This window comes from Takifugu flavidus, chromosome 20, assembly GCF_003711565.1.
Source record: "Takifugu flavidus isolate HTHZ2018 chromosome 20, ASM371156v2, whole genome shotgun sequence".
Taxonomy (NCBI): domain Eukaryota; kingdom Metazoa; phylum Chordata; class Actinopteri; order Tetraodontiformes; family Tetraodontidae; genus Takifugu; species Takifugu flavidus.
In genome coordinates, this window is record NC_079539.1 from 2,573,375 (window position 1) to 2,593,792 (window position 20,418).

At 43.3% G+C, this 20,418-nt stretch overlaps 3 protein-coding genes across 8 annotated transcripts; all 3 read right to left on the reverse strand.

The window, feature by feature from the left end:
• Positions 1-169: 169 nt before the first annotated feature.
• zmiz2 (zinc finger, MIZ-type containing 2) lies at positions 170-20,345 on the reverse strand. Of its 5 annotated transcripts, XR_008947658.1 has the most exons (21): positions 19,843-20,344; positions 16,198-16,300; positions 14,788-14,905; positions 14,183-14,385; positions 13,408-13,579; positions 12,984-13,190; positions 12,663-12,875; positions 12,399-12,482; positions 12,116-12,293; positions 11,709-11,850; positions 11,117-11,195; positions 10,319-10,450; positions 10,118-10,223; positions 9,845-10,002; positions 9,704-9,771; positions 9,559-9,627; positions 9,239-9,480; positions 8,769-8,890; positions 7,594-7,803; positions 6,185-7,320; positions 170-393 (listed from the first exon to the last, which is right to left on the reverse strand). XR_008947658.1 is itself a non-coding variant. In XM_057018963.1 (20 exons), exons 2-20 carry the CDS (start codon positions 16,245-16,247, stop codon positions 7,213-7,215), a joined length of 2,658 nt encoding a protein of 885 aa, XP_056874943.1. In that variant the 5' UTR covers positions 16,248-16,300; positions 19,843-20,345; the 3' UTR covers positions 5,616-7,212. The 5 variants fall into 5 exon arrangements, 4 of the variants coding, with proteins under 4 accessions (XP_056874943.1, XP_056874944.1, XP_056874942.1 ...); XM_057018963.1 differs by lacking the exon at positions 170-393 and having other exon boundaries at positions 5,616-7,320; positions 14,788-14,902; positions 19,843-20,345; XM_057018964.1 differs by lacking the exon at positions 170-393 and having other exon boundaries at positions 5,616-7,320; positions 14,788-14,902; positions 19,450-20,345.
• On the reverse strand, positions 480-2,414 carry LOC130517253 (peptidyl-prolyl cis-trans isomerase-like). Its single transcript, XM_057019035.1, has 5 exons — positions 2,268-2,414; positions 2,161-2,191; positions 1,540-1,628; positions 1,276-1,448; positions 480-1,209 (listed from the first exon to the last, which is right to left on the reverse strand). Exons 1-5 carry the CDS (start codon positions 2,334-2,336, stop codon positions 1,077-1,079), a joined length of 495 nt encoding a protein of 164 aa, XP_056875015.1. The 5' UTR covers positions 2,337-2,414; the 3' UTR covers positions 480-1,076.
• Positions 3,364-5,303, reverse strand: LOC130517249 (peptidyl-prolyl cis-trans isomerase-like). 2 transcript variants are annotated; one of them, XM_057019031.1, is made up of 5 exons: positions 5,143-5,303; positions 4,665-4,695; positions 4,072-4,160; positions 3,819-3,991; positions 3,364-3,744 (listed from the first exon to the last, which is right to left on the reverse strand). In XM_057019031.1, exons 1-5 carry the CDS (start codon positions 5,209-5,211, stop codon positions 3,609-3,611), a joined length of 498 nt encoding a protein of 165 aa, XP_056875011.1. In that variant the 5' UTR covers positions 5,212-5,303; the 3' UTR covers positions 3,364-3,608. The 2 variants fall into 2 exon arrangements, with proteins under 2 accessions (XP_056875011.1, XP_056875012.1); XM_057019032.1 differs by having other exon boundaries at positions 4,072-4,176; positions 5,143-5,284.
• Positions 20,346-20,418: the final 73 nt, after the last annotated feature.

The window sequence follows — 20,418 nt, forward strand, 5'->3', positions numbered from 1 at the left end:
TTAATATATGCTGGCCGTGCCAAAGGTGATGCATTATCCAACTAAAAACATGAAAATTACCATGATTAACAGTTTGTTACACACGTTCTCTAATGAAAACAGCTGATTATACAGTACATAAACCCGTGCCATGATGGGTTATACATGTGAAATAAGGATAGGATAAGGATATGGATAAAAGACTTTATTGATCCCACATCGGGGAAATTCCACGTTAAAGCGGTAGCCCGTGGTGTACAATACAGAAAAGTACTAAAAGAAAAAAATAAAGACTCTTATATTATGTACATTGTAAAGTATATACAGAAATTAAAATGATGTACTGATCTATGTAATGTGTATGTATGTATGTATGTATGTAATGATCCGAAAACATACCAGCATCATTCTATTCTAACGGGAAAATGCCATAACATACAGTTGTAGTCATATACAGTAAACCCTAAAAGGCCCCAAAAGAGAGTAAAATCAACAGAGGCAAAGATGGGAGTTTGTTGTATTTCACAGTGCTGAATGATGTTAGAGATGCAGTGAACCTCAGCAAGATTCATTTAGAAAAACATGATTATTATACATGTTTTTTGTTTTAAAGGTCAAATTATGTCTTGGCTTATTCTCATCAAAACCCATGAAAGTTACATCACATACAAAAAGCTACATCACATCTGGTGTATAAAAGCAGTAATGACTTCATGTTAAGTAGAAACGGACTGAATGGTCGCCCCATGTGAATATTTTACGCCAATTTAATATTCAACTAGCTATTTTTTATTTTTAGAAAATGTATACTCTCTTCTCAAACCATTTTAAGACTTTAGCAGGATATAAGGGAATGCAGGGAGGCCAGAAACAATGTTGGTTTTGTCTCTTCAGGAGTCATTTAGATTAAAGAGACAATTCTGTGACAGTATATTTTATCTCACAGGATTTTACACATGTGCTTGAGAAACAAGTTATATATGAAATAACTCACAGCTTTCACTGTCCTTCTCTTCAATCCAGCTGTATAAACCCGTAATTATACAGTATTGGAATCCCTCAGCCCGTGCTTTGTGCTATAGGTCAGGGGTGGACAGTTACAGTTGGCCACAGTCAGCGATGGTAACCTTGCCGGCGGTTTTGCCACCTTCTGAGCCCTTTGCCTCCATCTTCTTGACAACATCCATTCCCTCCACAACCTGGCCGAACACAACATGCTTCCCATCCAACCTGGAGGAAAGAAATAGGATCAACACATTTAACATTTTAGCAGTACATGTTCCAGACCAAGCTTACCACTCCGTTTTGACTGTGCAGATGAAGAACTGTGATCCATTGGTATTGGGACCAGCATTGGCCATGGACAGGGTACCAGCTGTAACATGTTTCAAGCTGAAGTTTTCATCAGCGAACTTCTCCCCATAAATGGATTTGCCTCCAGTACCATTATGGCGGGTGAAGTCTCCACCCTGAGTTTTAAAGAAAGAAAGCTCATGTGCATGCAATTATGAAGCCACGATTTTAAAATGTTAGCAAAGTATAGAACGTGCAAGAATGTACCTGGCACATGAAACCGGGGATGATGCGATGAAATATGGAGCCCTTGTAGCCAAAACCCTTCTCTCCAGTGCACAATGCACGGAAGTTTTCTGTAAGACAGTCACTTCCTTTATTATCCCAACGTCAATCCCGCTTTACCCGCGCAGAACAAAGCCGCAAAACCAAGAGCGAACTGCAAACTACAAGATGACGACCAGTGGTCAAACCCCGCACATCGTAGGTCAAGATCCCGATGATCCAAAACGCCACAACTCGCCGCAGTAGCGCTATTGTCGAGATATAAACCGATTTTAAACCGCAACTAGGCCGAGTCAAAGTCTGTCGCAATAAAATAAAGCGGGAGACGGAGGAGCCGAAGTTCCTCATTCTTCCGTCCTCGAGGACGGTGTCCACGTGGTCGCGCACAACCGCACTTGGCCCTGAAACTGGTTCTTCAAGCTCGCGCTTCCTGCCTCACCCACGGCCTCCCATCTTTGAATTTCAATGTACGGTTCATGCGGTCATAAAGAGGCCTCAAACGGACATAAATCCACCCCGGAGACGCCTAAAAAGCCCGCATTCCACCGTAGCGTCCAAGTTCGAGTTGAAATTCACGATTTATCCGCATTCTAAGGTACTCACCGGCAGTCTTTGGGACCACATCAGCGTGAAGCTGCAAAAAGACAGCGGGCATTTTTAATGCATAGAACAAGCGAGTTACGCATTATAAATCCAGGCGTTCATGTTACCTCCATTACAATTCTCCCCGCTGGAGCTCCATCAAACGCGATGTCAAAGAAAACGCGTGGTTTCGCCATTTTGAAAATAGAAAAAAAAAGCGCTCCGGCGTGTCCCAGACGATAAACGAAGAACTTTCGCAGCCTGAATTTTATAGGGATTGATGCACCTGTGACGCAATGGCTGAAGGCCAATCAGCAGGGGGCTCGCTGTTCCTGGCCAACAGGAATGCAACAGGGGCGGGTTCACCGCTGCATGGCGACAGAATCAGCAGTTGTGGCTCATGCGTGGTGCAGAAGTATGAAGTATTCCATTCTCAATGCACGACGACCTCTAAAAAAGATCAGAACGAGGCTTCTGCCTTCTCAGGGTACGAAGGCATCATGATTGGAAAAAAAAAACTGCAATAAGGTAAGAGCTACTGTCAAAGGTACTTCTGGAGTGACTAGTTAGTTGCATAGGATGAGAGAATTTTAACTCAATTTACAACAGTATTGAAGTATTAGGTGCCGTGTACTTAAGAATTGGACTGGGCAGAGATTTGTATTAAACACGTCCAATAATGCCAAATCTAGTTTTTGTGACGCTAACACAACTATATTTGGGGACCTTAATGTTGCGTTTACTCAGTAAAACCTTTGGAGAGATTGTTCGTGTGTAAATAAAAATTAAACGGTGAATAAACTGTAAGGCACTGGTATTAACACGGGGTTTCATAGCAAATATGAAGCAACGCGATGTCGGAGGAGTCGTATTTTTGTATTTTGATCAGTTTTATAGCTGGCAATCTTTTGCAGTTTGAAAGAATACGCACAGGTGATATCAGAACTTTGATCAAATGCCAGAAGACTATGACTTTACTATTTACTTTAATACTGATTAGCAATACAACAGTAATAAACGTCCTTAAATACCTACACAAAAGACACACAAAGACAAACACCACAATTAGATTTTATGTTATTCATCTATTTAAAATGCATTTAAAAGCTAATTTGATGCATAAACGACAGATTTAGAGAACATTTACTCTGTCCGGTAGGTGGCGGTAAAGCCCGTTGACGATGGTCTGCTAACCTCAATCTAAATCAGAAGAAAACGAAGAGACACAGGGCTTCAAATTTCATTTATTTACACAATCGCCATTTTTAAATTCTGAATTTCTTAACAAATAGGGTAGTTAAATAACAGCTTATAAGGTAAAAAATACAAATATCATCATGGGACACAAATATTTTGAATCAGTTGGAGTTAACGGCTTGTTTCTACTGATGCTGCAGATGTGCATCACACTTAATATTCACTGGGATATAGATGTAAAAGAATTCATGAACTTTAGCAGCTCTGTGTCTTTATTTTAGCTCACCACTGTCAGCAATTACAACCTTGGCTTTAGGACTGCCACTCTTTGTGCCTTGTTTCTCAATTGCCTTGACAACATCGATGCCCTCCACAACTTTGCCAAACACCACATGTTTCCCATTCAGCCTGAGGAGGAATGGGGACAAATCAGTATGTAGGAAACCTTTTAAACAGGAACTGCTGAACCTGAAAGCGCTCACCAGTCAGTCGAAGCTGTGCAGATGAAGAACTGTGATCCATTGGTGTTAGGCCCAGCATTAGCCATGGACAGTGTTCCCATACCTGTGTGCTTCAACTGGAAGTTCTCATCAGCAAACTTCTCTCCATAGATAGACTTGCCTCCAGTTCCGTTGTGGTTGGTAAAGTCACCACCCTCAAGAAAGGAAACGGCATTCATTGGAAGCCTACTAACTGAACTTTAGAGGTGAAGGAAGCAGGGTGACATGACTGTACCTGGCACATGAATTTAGGGATGACACGATGAAATGTGGACCCCTTGTAACCAAAACCCTTCTCTCCAGTGCACAAAGCACGGAAATTTTCTGTAGTGTAAAGACACTGTCGTTCATTACAGTCAGATGCATTAAAAAATGGGAAATACCTTATGAGTTGTGTTTATTTCTGTTTTTTCCTACACTATCTTGGTCATATTGTAGTTTTGGGTTAATTTTTGTGTGCTGCCTTGAAATGTCACATCTTAGCATTGTTCACTTTATCATTTTGCATCCCTTTTTATTCTTTCTCTCAGAAATTATGATGGAAAGACTTTGACAGCTTCAGTGAAAATCATTGGCACAATTGATTTTCAATGATACTGCAGTCTTGAAAATGAGGCATTTTTAAGTGTTTACATGGTTAATGTTTTATATACATCAGAGACAATATTGGGTTGGGTCACTGAATACATAAGGTCATATTTAAAAGCCAAATCAGTTATGTTATGTAATCTATGTATTTGCAAATCAACACATTAGTTCTTAAATTAAGATTCTTTTAGTCATATATTTGAACACATCTTGGAGGATGCTTATAAAAGATTCACCTACCTGCAGTTTTTGGGACCGCATCAGCTCGGAGCTGCAAATAAATGAGATTTAAAAAATCGTATGTTTCATTTGGGTGAAAGCAAAAACAAGCAAGTTATGCTTTTTAATCTAGTTGAACAAAAAATTGACTTTTTGCTTGTGTAAAAACACTCGCGTGAAAACAATTCCGAAAAGAAAAACAATTCTGTCATTTGTGAGAGAAAGAGAATAAATCTACAAAGTGTCTGTTAACAGAGCCATCAGTGACCTGTCCTCGACTGTATTCCCGAGCTGATGGGTGTTTCCATCAGAAGATCACTCAGGGGAACGTATTTGCTGGCCTGCGCATGTGCACAGTTAATCGCATGTTTAAATATTAATATAGGTGGCCTCGCTTTCAAACGTCAATCATACCTGAAATCATCTATCTATACTAATTATGTCACGAGTTAAAATGAGACGATATGCAAAACATGGCGCGTCTCGTCCGTTTGTTTACCTCCATTATAATCCTGCCGGCTTTGGCGCCATCAATTGTGATGTCAAAGAAAACGCGAGGGTTTTCCATGTCTTCGCGGGAGTCAAAAAATAAAATAAAATCTCATAAAACTGTTCCTGACAGCGATTCTGATGCGCTCCTTCTGCCTCCGTCTCTATTTATATGAGCCAAGCAGCGCTGACGCAAAAGAATAACACCAATCACCGCCACGTGCACGCTGAAGGGGCAGGGAACGGTCCAATCAGAGCAGAGGTGGGCGGGGCCAATGGATAAACTGTCGGCTGGTTTGATGACCTAAAATAGCTAATGGAGGTTGGATATTGACCTCCTGTATTATTAATTATAATCCGTGGGCGTTAGCACCAATCACACTAAAAATATATGTAGTCTCGTATTATGTAACTGAGACTTGAGCTGGATTTAGCATGAAAATAATTAGATTCAGGACATATTAAGATAGGAGGCATCACAAGTCAAATATTTTTGTTTTTATTTTGATTCAGGAAAGGAACAACCATATGTGCAATGATTATTATGAATAAAAAATAAATATAAAATAATGGCAATTACAATGTGTTACAAAATAGGTGGAATAATTTACATTATTTCCGAAGTAAATTTGCAGTTAATCAGTGTAGCATCTCCAATGTCATTGCAATGCTGCTCTTGTTGCCTTGTCTCAGCACAATCAAACAAGAGTCTGTAAATAATTATAGGAAAAAAATCATCAGCTTTGAAAAGTGGCGTTAAGAAACATTGCAAAATGCATTATTCTCTGTACGCTGACTGCCGCCTGTCATACATTTTAGGGTGACCTCAAACTATTACAATTGCATTATAATTTTCCAACATATATATTAATATATGCTGACCGTGCCAAAGGTGATGCATTATCCAACTAAAAACATTAAAATTACCATGATTAACAGTTTGTTACACACACGTTCTCTAATGAAAACAGCTGATTATACAGTACATAAACCCGTGCCATGATGGGTTATACATGTGAAATGATCCGAAAACATACTAGCATCATTCTAACGGCAGAAAATGCCATAACATACAGTTGTAGTCATATACAGTAAACCCTAAAAGGCCCCAAAAGAGGGTAAAACCAACAGAGGCAAAGATGGGAGTTTGTGTTATTTCACAGTGCTGAATGATGTTAGAGATGCAGTGAACCTCAGCAAGATTCATTTAGAAAAACATGATTATTGTTTTTGTTTTAAAGGTCAAATTATGTATTGGCTTATTCTCATCAAAACCCATGAAAGTTACATCACATGATTATTGTTTTTGTTTTAAAGGTCAAATTATGTCTTGGCTTATTCTCATCAAAACCCATGAAAGTTACATCACATACAAAAAGCTACATCACATCTGGTGTATAAAAGCAGTAATGACTTCATGTTAAGTAGAAACGGACTGAATGGTCGCCCCATGTGAATATTTTACGCTAATTTAATATTCAGAACTAGCTTTTTTTATTTTTAGAAAATGTATACTCTCTTCTCAAACCATTTTAAGACTTTAGCAGGATATAAGGGAATGCAGGGAGGCCAGAAACAATGTTGGTTTTGTCTCTTCAGGAGTCATTTAGATTAAAGAGACAAATCTGTGACAGTATATTTTATCTCACAGGATTTTACACATGTGCTTGAGAAACAAGTTATATATGAAATAACTCACAGCTTTCACTGTCCTTCTCTTCAATCCAGCTGTATAAACCCGTAATTATACAGTATTGGAATCCCTCAGCCCGTGCTTTGTGCTATAGTTTAAATGCTGGTCCACAGAGTCAGTGCTTCGGTTCTGTGATACATGAATGAACAATGTGTTCACATATAGAACATGGTCCTTCTATTCCTGCGCACTGGACTGATGTATATCAAAGGAAAGCAAGATAGTTCAAAGATTTACTACAACATATTCGTGTACATTTACACGCACTCACACACCGACCCATAGACAGATAACACACAACTAGCGGGTGCCAGCAGACACCCGACAGTGAGGGCGGGGCCACAGCAGAGAAACAGACTCGGGACTGAAATGTGAGCGTGAAGGCGGTCAGTTGTTCTCAAACAGGGACAGCAGGTCGTCGCTGCTGTTGTTGGGCAGGTCGGGGGGACCCAGGTAGGACAGCAACTCATCTGGATTGGTCAGCTCAGGGAGAAGCTTGTTGGCAGAGACACAGAAAACAGAATCAAAACTCAGTGATTGAAATTCCTAAAGAAATTCCTGAAATACTGTAATAGGAAGGAATTGTTTTTATTTATTGTAAGAACACTAATCACAAATTCTAAAGAACTGTGCTAGGACAGTAAAGGCTTGGTGTAAGTAAGAAACTAAGCTTGCTTTTTATCTTTTAAAATAAGAAACAGGTCCTTTGGGACCTATCTAGCATAAACATTACTTCAATCTTTTCCCCAAGTGTAGCCCTGGCCTTACATCAAGTGCATGATCAGCTCCTTCTCCTCCCGGAGCTCCAGTGCCTCCGAGACCAAAGGAACCTTCTCCCTGCAGGCGGGAGCTCTGAGTATTGGCGTTCCTCTGCGGAAGTGGACTTCCAGTGTCACAGAGACTCGGGTTACCATGAACGCTTGAAGTGTGCTGCTGGAGGATGTTGTGAGCTGGTTCAATACGGCCGGGATGAGGTGTCTGAGAGCGACAGCAGAAAGTGTCAAACTAATGGGGACACTTTATCAATAACGGTCACATTGACAGTCATTGTGCAGTAGATAAACACCATGCATGTGTTTTATGAAGACGCAGAACACGGTAGTGTGTGACACTGAACAAGGGCAAACACTTTAATCTTCTAAAAACCTTTAAGAGACAGCACAGCAGCTGCCTGAGACAGGCGTGATGTGGCGTGATATGGGAGAATATATGTTCTCGGTCTGCGCTGTCTACTTCAGATTCAATTAAAGGCTCTTAACTGAACTCACAGGCCAGAAGGAAACGACAGTCGCTGTTGCGTAACAAAAACACACCGGCAATTCATTTCACTAAATGGGTCCAGGTAAAAAGTCCTCGCAAAGAGAGTTTCACCGTTTCAAATGGAACCATTTCCGGTATTTCCTGGCATGATATTAGATTTGAAACAGCAGAAATAAAAACCAGGTGAATGTGGGACTGAGTCAATTTAAACTAAAATCTGTGTGTGTGTGTGTGTGTGTGTGTTGCAGTGAAGGCAGATGTCCGCCAGTCCAACAGTGTGGATCCCCGATGTGCACTGATAGATTTGGGACAGGGGAGACACAGTGGAAGACACTACCAGGCTGTGGTGTGCATTCATTTCTAGGGTTTGCTCACAAGAACAATATTAAAGAGTTGGCAGCCTTATTTGGAAAAGGCCCTACTACTGTTAAAGAGGTGCATATGATACAGATTATAACTACACTGAGGGTCTTTGCATTACATAAAAGATACCCCTGATTCTGCATATGAAGCTCACATAAGCACAAGTGCCCGTGGCCAATGTTCTATTCATCCTGACGACTCAACCATTAAGGAAAATGGATAGAAATAATCCCGACCCTCGTCGCTGTGGCCACAGGCTACATTAAGAGAGATCTTTTCTCATTTGTGTGTTGCAATGCAGAATTAGAGCATGAGCTAACCTGCTCCGACTGATAAGGGAGTGGAGGTGGTGGTCCGGGGGTGGAATACTCTCCGAGTGTAGGAGTGCCAGGAGTGTGCGGGAACTCTGTGAAGCCTGTTTGGTTAGAGAATCCCTGGCTCCCTACAAGACAAAAGAAGTTTTCCAGATCATCAAATATAAACAGAGCAGTGTAGATTTGAGTAAATGGACAGTGCAGAGTGGAGGCAGAGAGCTTCCTGCTGTTAAAGGACACCGGCTGGGGGGAGGGGACAGTGAGAGGAGTGATGGACTGATGTTTGTTCATCTTAGAAATACCATTCTGGGTCACTTCCCTTTTAAGCACATATCTCAGTCACTTCCACAGAGAAGGTTTCTATGCACAATCGGGCACAGTACTTAAAACATACATTTACCGGATGGCCACTCAATGACATGGTGGCAACTTTGACATGAAAAGCTCGCATGAAAGAAATTGGCAGAAAAATGCACCTGGTCTGCTGTAGTCAGGTGTGTTCCTGCCCCCTGTGGTAAGACTCTGATAGGGGGATGATGCGGGGCCCAGCGAGGCTATCATTTCCATCACATTAGGCAGAACCATGTGACTTGGACTGACTGTTCGGCAGCGCTTCAGGACGGGACCGTCGGGCTCCTCTTTTAGGTGCAGGTCTGGTTTGACAGGCACTGGCCTCCAGCCACACATGGGGTCTATAGTGATCTCCTCATAGTCAGAGCTGAAAGGAAGGCAACAACGGACAGGTTAGCTTCAATAGGAATTATACACTCCATCTCAAATCTACATTAATACTAACTTCTGTATGTAGACGAGAATACCCAGCATGTATTGGTCCACCTCCAGCCCCTCGAGCAAAGCAGTTTTACTGTTAAAGACAGGTTACATGTTATGTCAGTACCATGATTCCAACAGCCACAATGAGACCATGATGCTGAACATACTTGCAAACTGGACATCTCCAGGTCCCTCTTTCACAATTAAGCTGCAAATAAGACTCCAGGTCGAAACACTACAAACCAAAGAATAAAACATTAGCACACAGATATTCAGTTGTTTGGGGACAGAATTTGAAGAGGATCCACCTGTATGTGTCTGCAGTCGTGCCCTCTAGCTGGCAGCTGGATCCGTCTGAATGTGATCGGACATTTAAGAGACACTTTGATTGCCGTCTGCTCCACGCCGTCCTCACCATTCAGACCAGGGGTCCCAGGGATGGTGCCACTGCTGAAGTTTCTCTTTACTTAAACAATAAAAGCAAAAGAACCTAAGTCACTTTACTAAAAGCATCTGTCTGATACCCTTTCTCATTCTTGTTGTTGCTTTCAAAATAGAGTAAAACCTGTTTCTTTACTCACTCTTGGTGATGCAGTGTTCAGCTGGAAGGAGTCGTTTCTTCATCAGACCCTGCAAGACCGACCTTACAGACGGACGGTGGACCAATTGCAACACAAACAGGTGGGACTACAGGAGAGAGGAGAAGGAGGAGGAGAATTGTCATTCCTGAAATGGATTCATAATAAGATTGTGTTTTTCGATAAGATAAGAGGTTTACTCACGCAACAGCAGGCTGTTACGGTGATCTGAACAGTGTTACGTCCCGGTTGACACACATGTTTCAGGTACAAGGGCTTGTGAGAGGTCTTGTTGTCTCCTCTTTCGATGCATAAAGGCGTCGCATTGACGCTGACCTAACAAAGATTCAAATGTCACATTTCAATGGTATTAAACTACCACAGAAGATAAAAGAATATTCCAGAAAGCAACTCCGACAAACTCAAAACTGCTGACTAAAATCTTATTTTTAGTTCTGAATCAGGTGAGGTAGGTCAAGTCACAACGTGTTTACTTCACCCATTAAATGAAAATTTCTCTTCGAATCCTGGATTGACCAGGAACTCTTACAAATGATCATCTAATAGCTATTTTCAGTTCTATTAGCTGTATAGTTCACTCTGAATAGAATGGTATGAAACATTTAAAAGTTCTTTATTGTAGTATGAATTTAGAGTCAACGTACAACAAACGTATACAAATTTATTCAGCTTTAATATCTTCGTAAGGGCGGGTTTTCCAGGCGCTTCAGGGCATGAAGAGGCTTTGTAAGAAATTCAGGGTTTGTTTAAACAAATCCTGCCTATTAACAGGTTCCAAAAACTCACACACGTTCCAAAACTCACAAGCTGTGACAGCAGAACTATGACTAACGTTCCTCTGGAAAGGAAAACTCAGAGATTCTCCTGGATTCACTCTTTTTTGAATTTTTTTGAAAATGTGCATTCTGGAGGCAATTATAATATTAATGGTGGCAATTATAACATCTAGAAAATGTTGTTTCTGGCTATAATTGAACTTACTTGCACAGAGGCAGGCCAGTTAGTGTTCATCTGTCTGTCCTCGTGGTGGTAACACTTAAACTGCAGTTCCAGGTCAGGCCTGCAGGGGGAGACACAACACATATTACGATGAGGTGACTGGGTGGGGTTATCAGACATTCCTCACTTGTTTTTCCTCCTGTGTTTTTTTTAAAAATCATTATTAAACACACTGGAGTGTTCCACCCTGAAGACAAACTAAATGCTGCCGAGAAAGGCTGAAACTGTCTCTTTGTGAATCAATAGTGAAGAACCAGATTATTTTTACTTAATTTACCTTGTATCTTTTGGATTAGCATAATATCAAAGATATTTGGAATAAAAAGTATTTAAAACTTTTCAGTTTTACAAATTGTCGCTCAAAGGTCACAAGTCCACACAAAACAAGACAGAACATTACAGCGCATGTAAAAACAAAATAACGGAACATTTGAGCACACTAAATTAGGGAAACAGATCTAAAAAACATCTGTATGTACGGGTCTTTCTAATACTTTCTGCTCCTTGCTTTGTGTGTAACAAAACAGGAAAGAAGCAGATAAGCTTCTGCAAATTTTTAAGTCCTCCTACCTACCTCATCATGAGGGTTTTGTACACAGAGTCTCTCAGCTGGAAGACGTGGTTACTGACAGCCAAGTTGTGTTCCAGTCTGAAAGGCTCCAGCACGACGCCATCCCGTACTGGGAATGTCAGACGCAGGTCATCACTGGGATTCCCTTCATTTGGAAAAAACACACAGATATGGAAACAAACGTCTTTCACTGGTGAATTAGGAATGAGGAACTCAAGTTCTTTATCTGCATTATAACCAAAAGAACCAGAAATTACATTTAGCTGATTAATGACTGTTTTTTTTTTTGCTTTTCCCAGATGAAATGGCCCTGAAGAAATAAGGTGTCCATAACTGTCTAACCTAAAGAACACACTTTGACATATATGACACACTTCACTCCAGATGTTTCTTCTTCTCATTCTACCAACCTGTGGAGGGCTGTTGGCTGGTGATGTTGGGTTTGATATCTGGCGGCAGGTACGGGGGTTTTGTGTCCTGGCCCGGGGACAAATAGGGAGGCATGGATGTCCCGGGTGTCATCGGAGGGGTTGGATTCCCTCCCATCGGTGAACTGGGATAACCGGACATCACTCCGCCTCGGCCTGGCTGAGAAATGATTAGCACAGGTGTTTAGAACTTCAACAAGAGCGATTCCAAAAGAGCAGGCTTTTATCGTGGTAAACATATGTGTGTGCTGAGTGTGGAGCCTACCCCGCTCACTGCAGCCTGCGTGAAGGCGTTATATCCTCCCGCCCCTCCCCCTGGCAGACTACCTTGGCCATTGAACGGCTCGGACTTTTGATCACACAAGTAACAGGACAGATAGTAAGCAATCTATTTACACAGGGTTGAGAAAACGGCTGTACAGACATTTCAGACACCAAATTGTCAACTTTATTCCTAAAACTACTGAGCAATTACTCAGTTACTGAGAATTACTGAGATTAAAGCTAGTGCCATTGAATAATTAAATACCTTATAATACTGTGGAGGATTGGGTTGAGCGGCTCCAGGGGGGAACTGTACTGAACTGTGAGATCCAGAGGGGTACTGGCCCATGAGAGGCATCCGACTGGTTGGGTAAGAAGGTGAAGGGGCGCATCGCTGTTGTGGGCCAGTGGGGTACTGCAAAGGCTGGGTCGGATACCCTGACATGCCAGAGGAACCATACTGCTGCACTGGAAAACCCTGGGAAAATGGAGAGCAGATTGAAGTGTTGAAGTTGCTTCCTGTTCTATTTTGCTGATCCAATGATGACTGGTAAGGTGTGTAATATGTGAACACCTCCCCCCCGACCTCTGAATGAAAGGAGCGTTTAAGTCCCTGCTGCCCTCCTGGATAGCCTCCGTGTTGGGACATCTTCTGCGTCTGAGCAGGGTGAGAGGGATACAACCCTGTGCTGGTAGGTGGAAGCCCGGGTCTTGAAGAGACCATTCCCGGAGGGGGGCCGCGAGGGCTAGAATGCGACAGGAACTGGGTGCTGTAGGAGGACGCTCCACCCATCTGGAAGGGGAAGGGAAGGACAAAGATCTATCCAGTGACGGTAACAAAAGTCTGATTCAGTTTCCCTGAATTATGTGTTTTGTCAAACTGTCTGTGTCCTGACAGATAATTTACAACGTAATACACAATGTATTATAAACTATATAGAAACAAAGACTTTTAAAATGCCCCCCTCTTGCTGATTGAAGGATGCAGGAGAGGCAGAGGCCACCTTTACCTGTCCATAGCTCAGCTCCTGGTTCTGTTTTTCCTGTATTGCCGCCACAGTGGCTGTAGCGGTGGCTGTGGCCGTGGCGGCGGCGGCGGCGGCAACAGCGGCGGCAGCAGCTTGAGTGAAGTCTGACGGGGCCCGGACCCCCAGACCAGCACCTCCGCTGTTGCCAGAGTAACTGCAGGGGAAGATAGGGAGATGAGTGGGCAGTATACTGATCACACGTGAGAGTTTTCGTCATGAGCGTGACTCAGAGCAGTGGGTGATCACAACCACACTGACATATGTTCCTGCATTATAAATAAAAAGAGCTACCGAAATGTCTGCAAATATTGTTTAGCTGAGTAGAGGGAATCATTACTGAAGGGACAATAATGGGGAAAATGTAAAACATTGAAAATAAGAAGCTGTTGCCACATGTGACAATTAAAAGGCAGAGAAAAAACACGCATTTATCTAAAGCTATGATGTAAGTCACATTTCCTGCACTATTTGACCTGTGTTAATATCTACCATGATAATGTCTGCAGGTTTTTTTTCTGTCTAACATTAGTTCTGTGATTTAAAAAAAAAAGAGCACAAAGGAAGAAAAAAAAGAGATTCTATTATCAACTCAGAATCCACAAAAGACTTTTGTTTTCTTTATAATACGATACAAAAGAAGGCAATGGGAGCCATTTTCAAATAAATTAATTATTCTTTTTATTCAAAGCATTCAAAACGAAACTGAAATGGCACCGCAGCAGCAGAAGACAGAGAGATTGAGGGGGTGTTACTGTACCTTCCGCCGTAGGCTGACGCTGAGTTATAAGCAGGACTGGGCCGTCCGTACATGATGGACTGCCCGTAGCCTTTTGTGACGGCGTCTCCGTACGCCTGCTGGCCCATGAACTGGGAGCCCATGCCTGGACCCATACCAGGGCTGCCACCGGGCATCATGTGACTGCCAGAACTCTCACCTGGACCCATGTGTGTGCCAAACACCTGCAAAGCAGAGAGATGCAGACAGGTGTACTTTGTCGCACTGCACTGAATAAATAAAATAAACAGCAACATTCTTGGACATGGCTACTTTAAAATATATATAAAATTTTGATTGAAATTGTATTTATTTATTTATTTTTTAAGCTGTAGTTTTCTAATTGCCCCATTCATAAAGCACATTTTCTGTTTTTCGTTGCACTGATTACACATCAGCGCCTTCAGGCCAAGAGAAACAGAAATTTGAATAATGTACTAATGCAATATTGTGCCTTGTCTGACAGGCATAAATTTGATGCAGGGTACAATAAATCAGTACTGGCTTTTTTTATCTGCTGTTGTTCTCCTCGGCACATAAACCAGGAGCACAAAAAAGATGTCCCCGGGTACAGAGACATGTGTTACCTGGCTGTGTGTGGGATTGGTCACACCCCACACTGTGGTTACTACAGAGAGAGATCCTGCGTGCTGATTGGTGCCTGGTTGCCAGGAGACTGGGTCATTTAGGAAAGGGCCGTCACTGCTGCAGAAGGATATTAAATCTGAGTTACTGAGATGGTTAGCAGGGTTCAGGAGTGCATTCATTCTGATATCAGTCACATCTCGACGTCACTGGTCTTCAAAAAAATCTAAAAATGAAAATCCAGAGAATTCTATTGTGACTGTCACATGTTCAGGGATAAATGCAAACATCTTTGCATCTTGAGTCCCATATCATCAGCTTAGCAGATGGAATTTACACACTAATTCCCAGAAACACGTGTGTGATAGTACTCTTATTGTGTGAAAATACAATTTTACAATTGTCCTGCAATGCGCACGGGTCTCAATGTGATGTAAATGGTAAAATTATATGTTGCCGCTTTCAGACTTTCTAAAGAGAAAGGGAGCATTTAATGGAATGTTTTGGCTTGAATCAAGCATTAAGAATCAAAGAAATCTGTCCAAAGCTGAAGGAAAGAGAACATAATAAAGGTATGAATAACAGAGGGATAATTAAAGGTATCAAAGGGGCCATAAGTGGTAAATGAGAGAGGCCTCAACATTATCCCCTGAGGAACACCACAAATGAAACCTGCATATAAGGCAGGTCATGTACCAGCATTACTGGTAAAGACCTTCATAGCTAATAACAAGCAACCCATGCCAGGGCCGTGTCCTTCATATCAGCATTGTTTTTGTTTTTTTACAAAAGGTCAGTCAACGTAAAAACAACCAGTGTGTCAAAAGCTGAGCTGAAATCACAAAAGATGCAAGAGATAGGTGTCTGAATCAGCCTCAAAAGGGGCATTTTGATGGGGAGTCGAAGCTGAATCCACGTGCACCCACGCTGCACTGTGGTGAAGTTGCAGCCTTAATTTGTGGTTGAAATGTGGTCGGTGAAAACCAGCACACCAGAGCACCAGGGACAAGGCTGAACCCTCTCGTAAATGTCAATACAAACTGCTTAACAAAAGAGGAGTTTTGTCAACCTAATTACCATCTTGTCCAGGCTTTCAGCGAGCCGTGCAATTTTAAAATACCCCCGATTAACTTTATCTGTAACAATACTAAACCCCTGCGCTTTACAAACGCCTTCATTTGCTGCCGCCGCTCTGGAGCGTTGGGTAGGAGGACGGCTGTCTCACACCTCTGTCACATCTGTCATCGAAGCGCGGGGTAAAAGAAGGTTTTAGTGGCATAAATGACAGACGCGGGTACTCGGAGCGACCGAATCAATCCAAACAAAGACGTCACTGTGGAGCGCAGGTGAGGCGTCACCTGAGGACGCAAACCTTCATCAACCGCAGCGTGTGTGTTTGTGTGTGTGTGTACCTTTGTGGATTGGGAGGCAGGGAGGGTTTCATGGAGTTGAGGGGGTTCATCGGATGAACGGGGGGATCATTAGAGTGCCCCCCACTGTCCTCGAGAGGCAGCCCTGAGAGGGAATAAAGACACTCACATAAAGAGACGGTTACTCAGAGCTCATTTGCTGTAAAGCAACAATTTATCATCACTATAGCCCACACTGTGTGCACAAAGACACAGTGCCCTCCCACTCTGAGCCACTCACTTTAATCTGCGTGCGCGCTCATGTGTGTGTGTGCTCGCACATCAAAACGGTAGCCTATCACTGACTGCATAAGCTCTGATACCTCTCAAAGGAGGGGGGAGGGGTGCTGGAATCTAAATTTAGCTTGCTGATTTCAAAAGGAATTTAAGAGAAGAGAGATGTGAAGAGGCAGACTCTCCTCTCAGCAGCACGTCCGCGCAGTTTGCCACCACGAGGAATCATCTTGTTCTTTGATTTATCTAATAACACCCCTGCACGGCTCGCTGTCACTTCTCCTTCTTCGCTGCCAGATGTTTCTATCATTTTCCACACATTCCTCACCCCCACCTCCCGCTAATGATTCCCTTTATCTGATGGCTTCCACCAGACATGCTAATTTTTCTAACATCAGAACCTTAACACACACCCCCTGCACCCATTTGTTATTTTGGTTGGCTTTGTATGCTCTGCAGATTTGGGTCAGGCGCCCCGCATCTTTGGAAGAGGCAGGGAACGGGGGGGGGGGGGGCGGGTGCTCATATCACATGACCGCTGCACCTCGTATCAAACGGCAGAGGCAGCCTCCCGATGGCACCTTGAAACTTCCATCACAGCTGAGCAAGATAAACCACACAAAGAGACGGCGGCGGGGAGGGCGGGGGCTGTGTTGGAAGTACACACCATCGGCACACACTGTTCCTGCTGTGGAATGACTGAGACACGCTGTTCCCGCCAATGTTTCAACCTCAACTTCCTGACCTTTTCCGTGCCAGATCAGCCAACAGCTGACCGACTCTTTTTGCCCCTCTTCCGACGGTCCGCGAACAGGCCGACATCTGCGACGCTGGAGGCGCTCCGTACACCCAGAACTGACCCCTCGGAACGGTTTGGTTTGGAATTATGTCAGTGTTTTGGTGGCTGGGACTCGTGAAAAAGATGGCCGAGTTCAAGGTTACGCGATGGTTGGATGGTTTAACATCTCAGAAAGGAGGGCTGCACGTTCTCCGTCTCCTTTCAGACAGGAGCTTCCTTCATATTCTCACGTAAAGAGTCAGGAAAAGGCTGCAAGACTTACCCACCGAGTTCATTCATCTCTATTCCAATTACAATCAAGTCATTGGGGATTAGTTTAAAGCTGCCGATTGCATCTGAAATCTAATTTAATTAACCCGATAACCAACCCAAGCCCTGACTAACAAGCGTTAATGTTCCACTTAGTATGTATTTCATGAGGAGAACAGAGGTCGGCAGCTACTCGACTCTCGCTGGTAATTAAGCACAACACACTGGGAACGGCAGATCAGACCCCCAATCACCCCCACACATGCAAACTCTATCACTTTTTCATCAACTTGGATTTTAGATTCCTTTAATTTTCAATGCATCTTCAATAATCAGTGCAAAAAACTATTTGCAAAGCATGAGATAGCAGCAAACATGAGTTATGACAATGTAATAACCCCCAGAGGTTTAAGGTAAAGACTTGGCTCCCAGTGACCCTCTGACTGGTGTGAATGGTCGAGTCGTTTGAGCAAAGCGTATTTAAACATGACAAACCTCATACGGAGCCATTTCACTCCCAAGAAATCTGGTTTGGAAGGTCAAGAGGTCACAATCAAATCAGCATCGAACAAGTATTCCAGTAACAAGTCATTCAGCAAGCGTGCCCTCGTCAGTGATCTCGGACCACAAAATAAACCACCACGACAGCAGCTGTGTCAAATCCAACCATTCAGAGTTAATAAAGTTTCTCTGATGACTTCAGCCAGGCGAGCTAGCATTAACGAGCGTCTCTGTATTAATGGGCGCGCAGTGCATCATACCTCGGGTACGGGGTGATGCCACTTTATTTACAACTCGCAGCGCTAATTTACTGCTTGTTTACAGCCTTCCTCAATGGAGGATGTTTCAAATGAGTTATGACACTACGAGGAGTGTTTCTGACATAATTAAATGCCCGATCCGCGTCAGTGTGGCCCGATCAGCACCGCTCTGTGTCTGCGAGCAATCAAGAGCCCAGCGCTGTCCCATAAAGCCAAGTATTGATCCCACCGGAGGAATCAGGAGCGAACTGAAGCATCCTCTCAGGAGTTAACTGCTCGGCGTTCCAAACACCAACACACTCCTGGCCTTAACCTTGACTCATCCTCTGTTATTACAATAACACGGACGCTTGACTGCAAAAACCAGAAAACTTCAAGCATCTTGTGAAATTTGCTGATCCCTGCTGAGGGGCCAGTGCCTAAACATGGCTGCAGGATTTTAAACAAACAACAACATACCGACAAATACAAAGGCTTAAATGGCCAAGTGCTAATTATGAGTCTGGAAGGGATCTTTGAGCGTAGCAGGTAGTAACTTTGTTACACAGCAGCGAGCTGTAAAAATATGAAGAAAGGTGAGCAAAACAGGAAGCTCCAACATTTGATGCCACAGGTGGTAGATGTCAGCCAGTGAAATTGTTCCGACATATGAGGAACTGCCCTGCGGTCATAACGAAATTACAACATTCTGATTTGCACACCTGTGTGTATCTCAATGTGTGCACGAATTGGGTGCAAGAAAAGTCAACTGGTTGCCTTTGTGAAACTCTGCAGTTTTCACCTTTTCCATATAAACACCGACACACACACAGACACACGCAGACACACACACTGACTGGATTCATGCCAAGGCAACATGTTATTATACCCATCATACATCCAGTAGGTCATGACCACGTGGAAAAAAAACACGCACTGGTCATCTAATGAATATCTTAATGAACATTTAATTGCAACAATGACAAATATTAAGTGTGGTTAAACACCCCCCCGGGACAAAAACACATGCTTTCCCTAAGGCTTGATTTAACGATGTGGTTCATCATCTGTTGATAAGATGACGCTCGACGCCAATCAGGCTGCAACAATCTTGGATAAAAGCGTGTTTGCGGCAGAACAGAACAAAGCAGAACAGCTTTTCTCCGGCGGAGAGCAGCTCCCGACCGCCGCTGCTCCCCATCGCCCAAAATAAGACGGTTTTCTTTCACCTACCTGCCTCGGCGGCTCGGTGCGCGCAGAATTGTGCAGAAATGTCGCTCCAGCGCAAAAAAACAGGGGTGATTTAAAGAGGCGGAAAAGGGGAATGAGTGGAAAACGGTTGGTAGAAGCCGCCTGTGTGTGAAGCGGCGCGATGCCGCCGTGAAGTTTGAATGGTGGGGTTTGTTTTCTTGGTGCCAGCTTTGGAAACAGTCTTTACGCTCCTGCCTCCGCTGGCTGCGCCGCTGGCACCGTTAGCCACACAAAGCTACTTAGCTGCGGCTAAGTTTCGTGTAAAGGTATCTTCGGTTACGCTACGGGCGGGTGAGTAGTTAACCACACGCCATCAAACACGGCTCGATCCGATGCCTAACCGCGCTTTCGGTGGTGGATGTGAGCGGTGCTTACCTTGTGCCTGCTCCGGGTGTCAGTCGAAGACGCCGCTGGATTGTATAAGTTAGCTAGCATGAGCTAGCTCGTTAGTGTCGCAGTCGGGGCTAACAAGACAAGGCTGTTTGATAACCGTGCTGTCGAACACTGTAATTAATAATGCATGTTACTGTGACTTCGTTTTGCTTTACCCCCCGACTGTCAAGCAGCAAGTACACTATATAACACTGGATATGATAATGTTATTGATGAAAAAAAAAAAAATTAAAAACAACTTACACCCAGTGTCACCACAAACAAATTTGACTAATACCAATGAGGCTAATTAACTAGCTGAGTTAATTAGAATCCGCCTGTTGAAGTCTTTGCTTTGGCACTGCATCTCAGTGTACCTCCCTCATTGCACAATGACCCCCTATAATATATTCATGAGATCACAGGGCTAATGTCTCCCACAGAGAAAGGCATTTTTTCTGTCCCTCCTCCCACAAGTCAGGCAGGCAGGCGGCCGACTGACTGCAGACCAGAGGAGCAGATCATTTCAGTGGGGGGAGAGGTTGGTGAGAAGTGGTGGTGGGGGCACAGACGGTGACG

Coding starts and splice junctions, on each gene's coding strand:
- zmiz2 (XM_057018962.1), bottom strand. CDS start 16,247: ATGAACCCCCTCAACTCCATGAAACCCTCCCTGCCTCCCAATCCACAA. Junction 9,772..9,844: donor ACGACTGCAGACACATACAG/GTGGATCCTCTT, acceptor TTTGGTTTGTAG/TGTTTCGACCTGGAGTCTTA. Junction 7,321..7,593: donor GAGCTGATCATGCACTTGAT/GTAAGGCCAGGG, acceptor TCTGCCAACAAG/CTTCTCCCTGAGCTGACCAA.
- LOC130517249 (XM_057019031.1), bottom strand. CDS start 5,211: ATGGAAAACCCTCGCGTTTTCTTTGACATCACAATTGATGGCGCCAAA. Junction 4,161..4,664: donor TGCGGTCCCAAAAACTGCAG/GTAGGTGAATCT, acceptor TTTACACTACAG/AAAATTTCCGTGCTTTGTGC. Junction 3,745..3,818: donor TGCACAGCTTCGACTGACTG/GTGAGCGCTTTC, acceptor ATTCCTCCTCAG/GCTGAATGGGAAACATGTGG.
- LOC130517253 (XM_057019035.1), bottom strand. CDS start 2,336: ATGGCGAAACCACGCGTTTTCTTTGACATCGCGTTTGATGGAGCTCCA. Junction 1,449..1,539: donor TCCCCGGTTTCATGTGCCAG/GTACATTCTTGC, acceptor TTTAAAACTCAG/GGTGGAGACTTCACCCGCCA. Junction 1,210..1,275: donor TGCACAGTCAAAACGGAGTG/GTAAGCTTGGTC, acceptor TCTTTCCTCCAG/GTTGGATGGGAAGCATGTTG.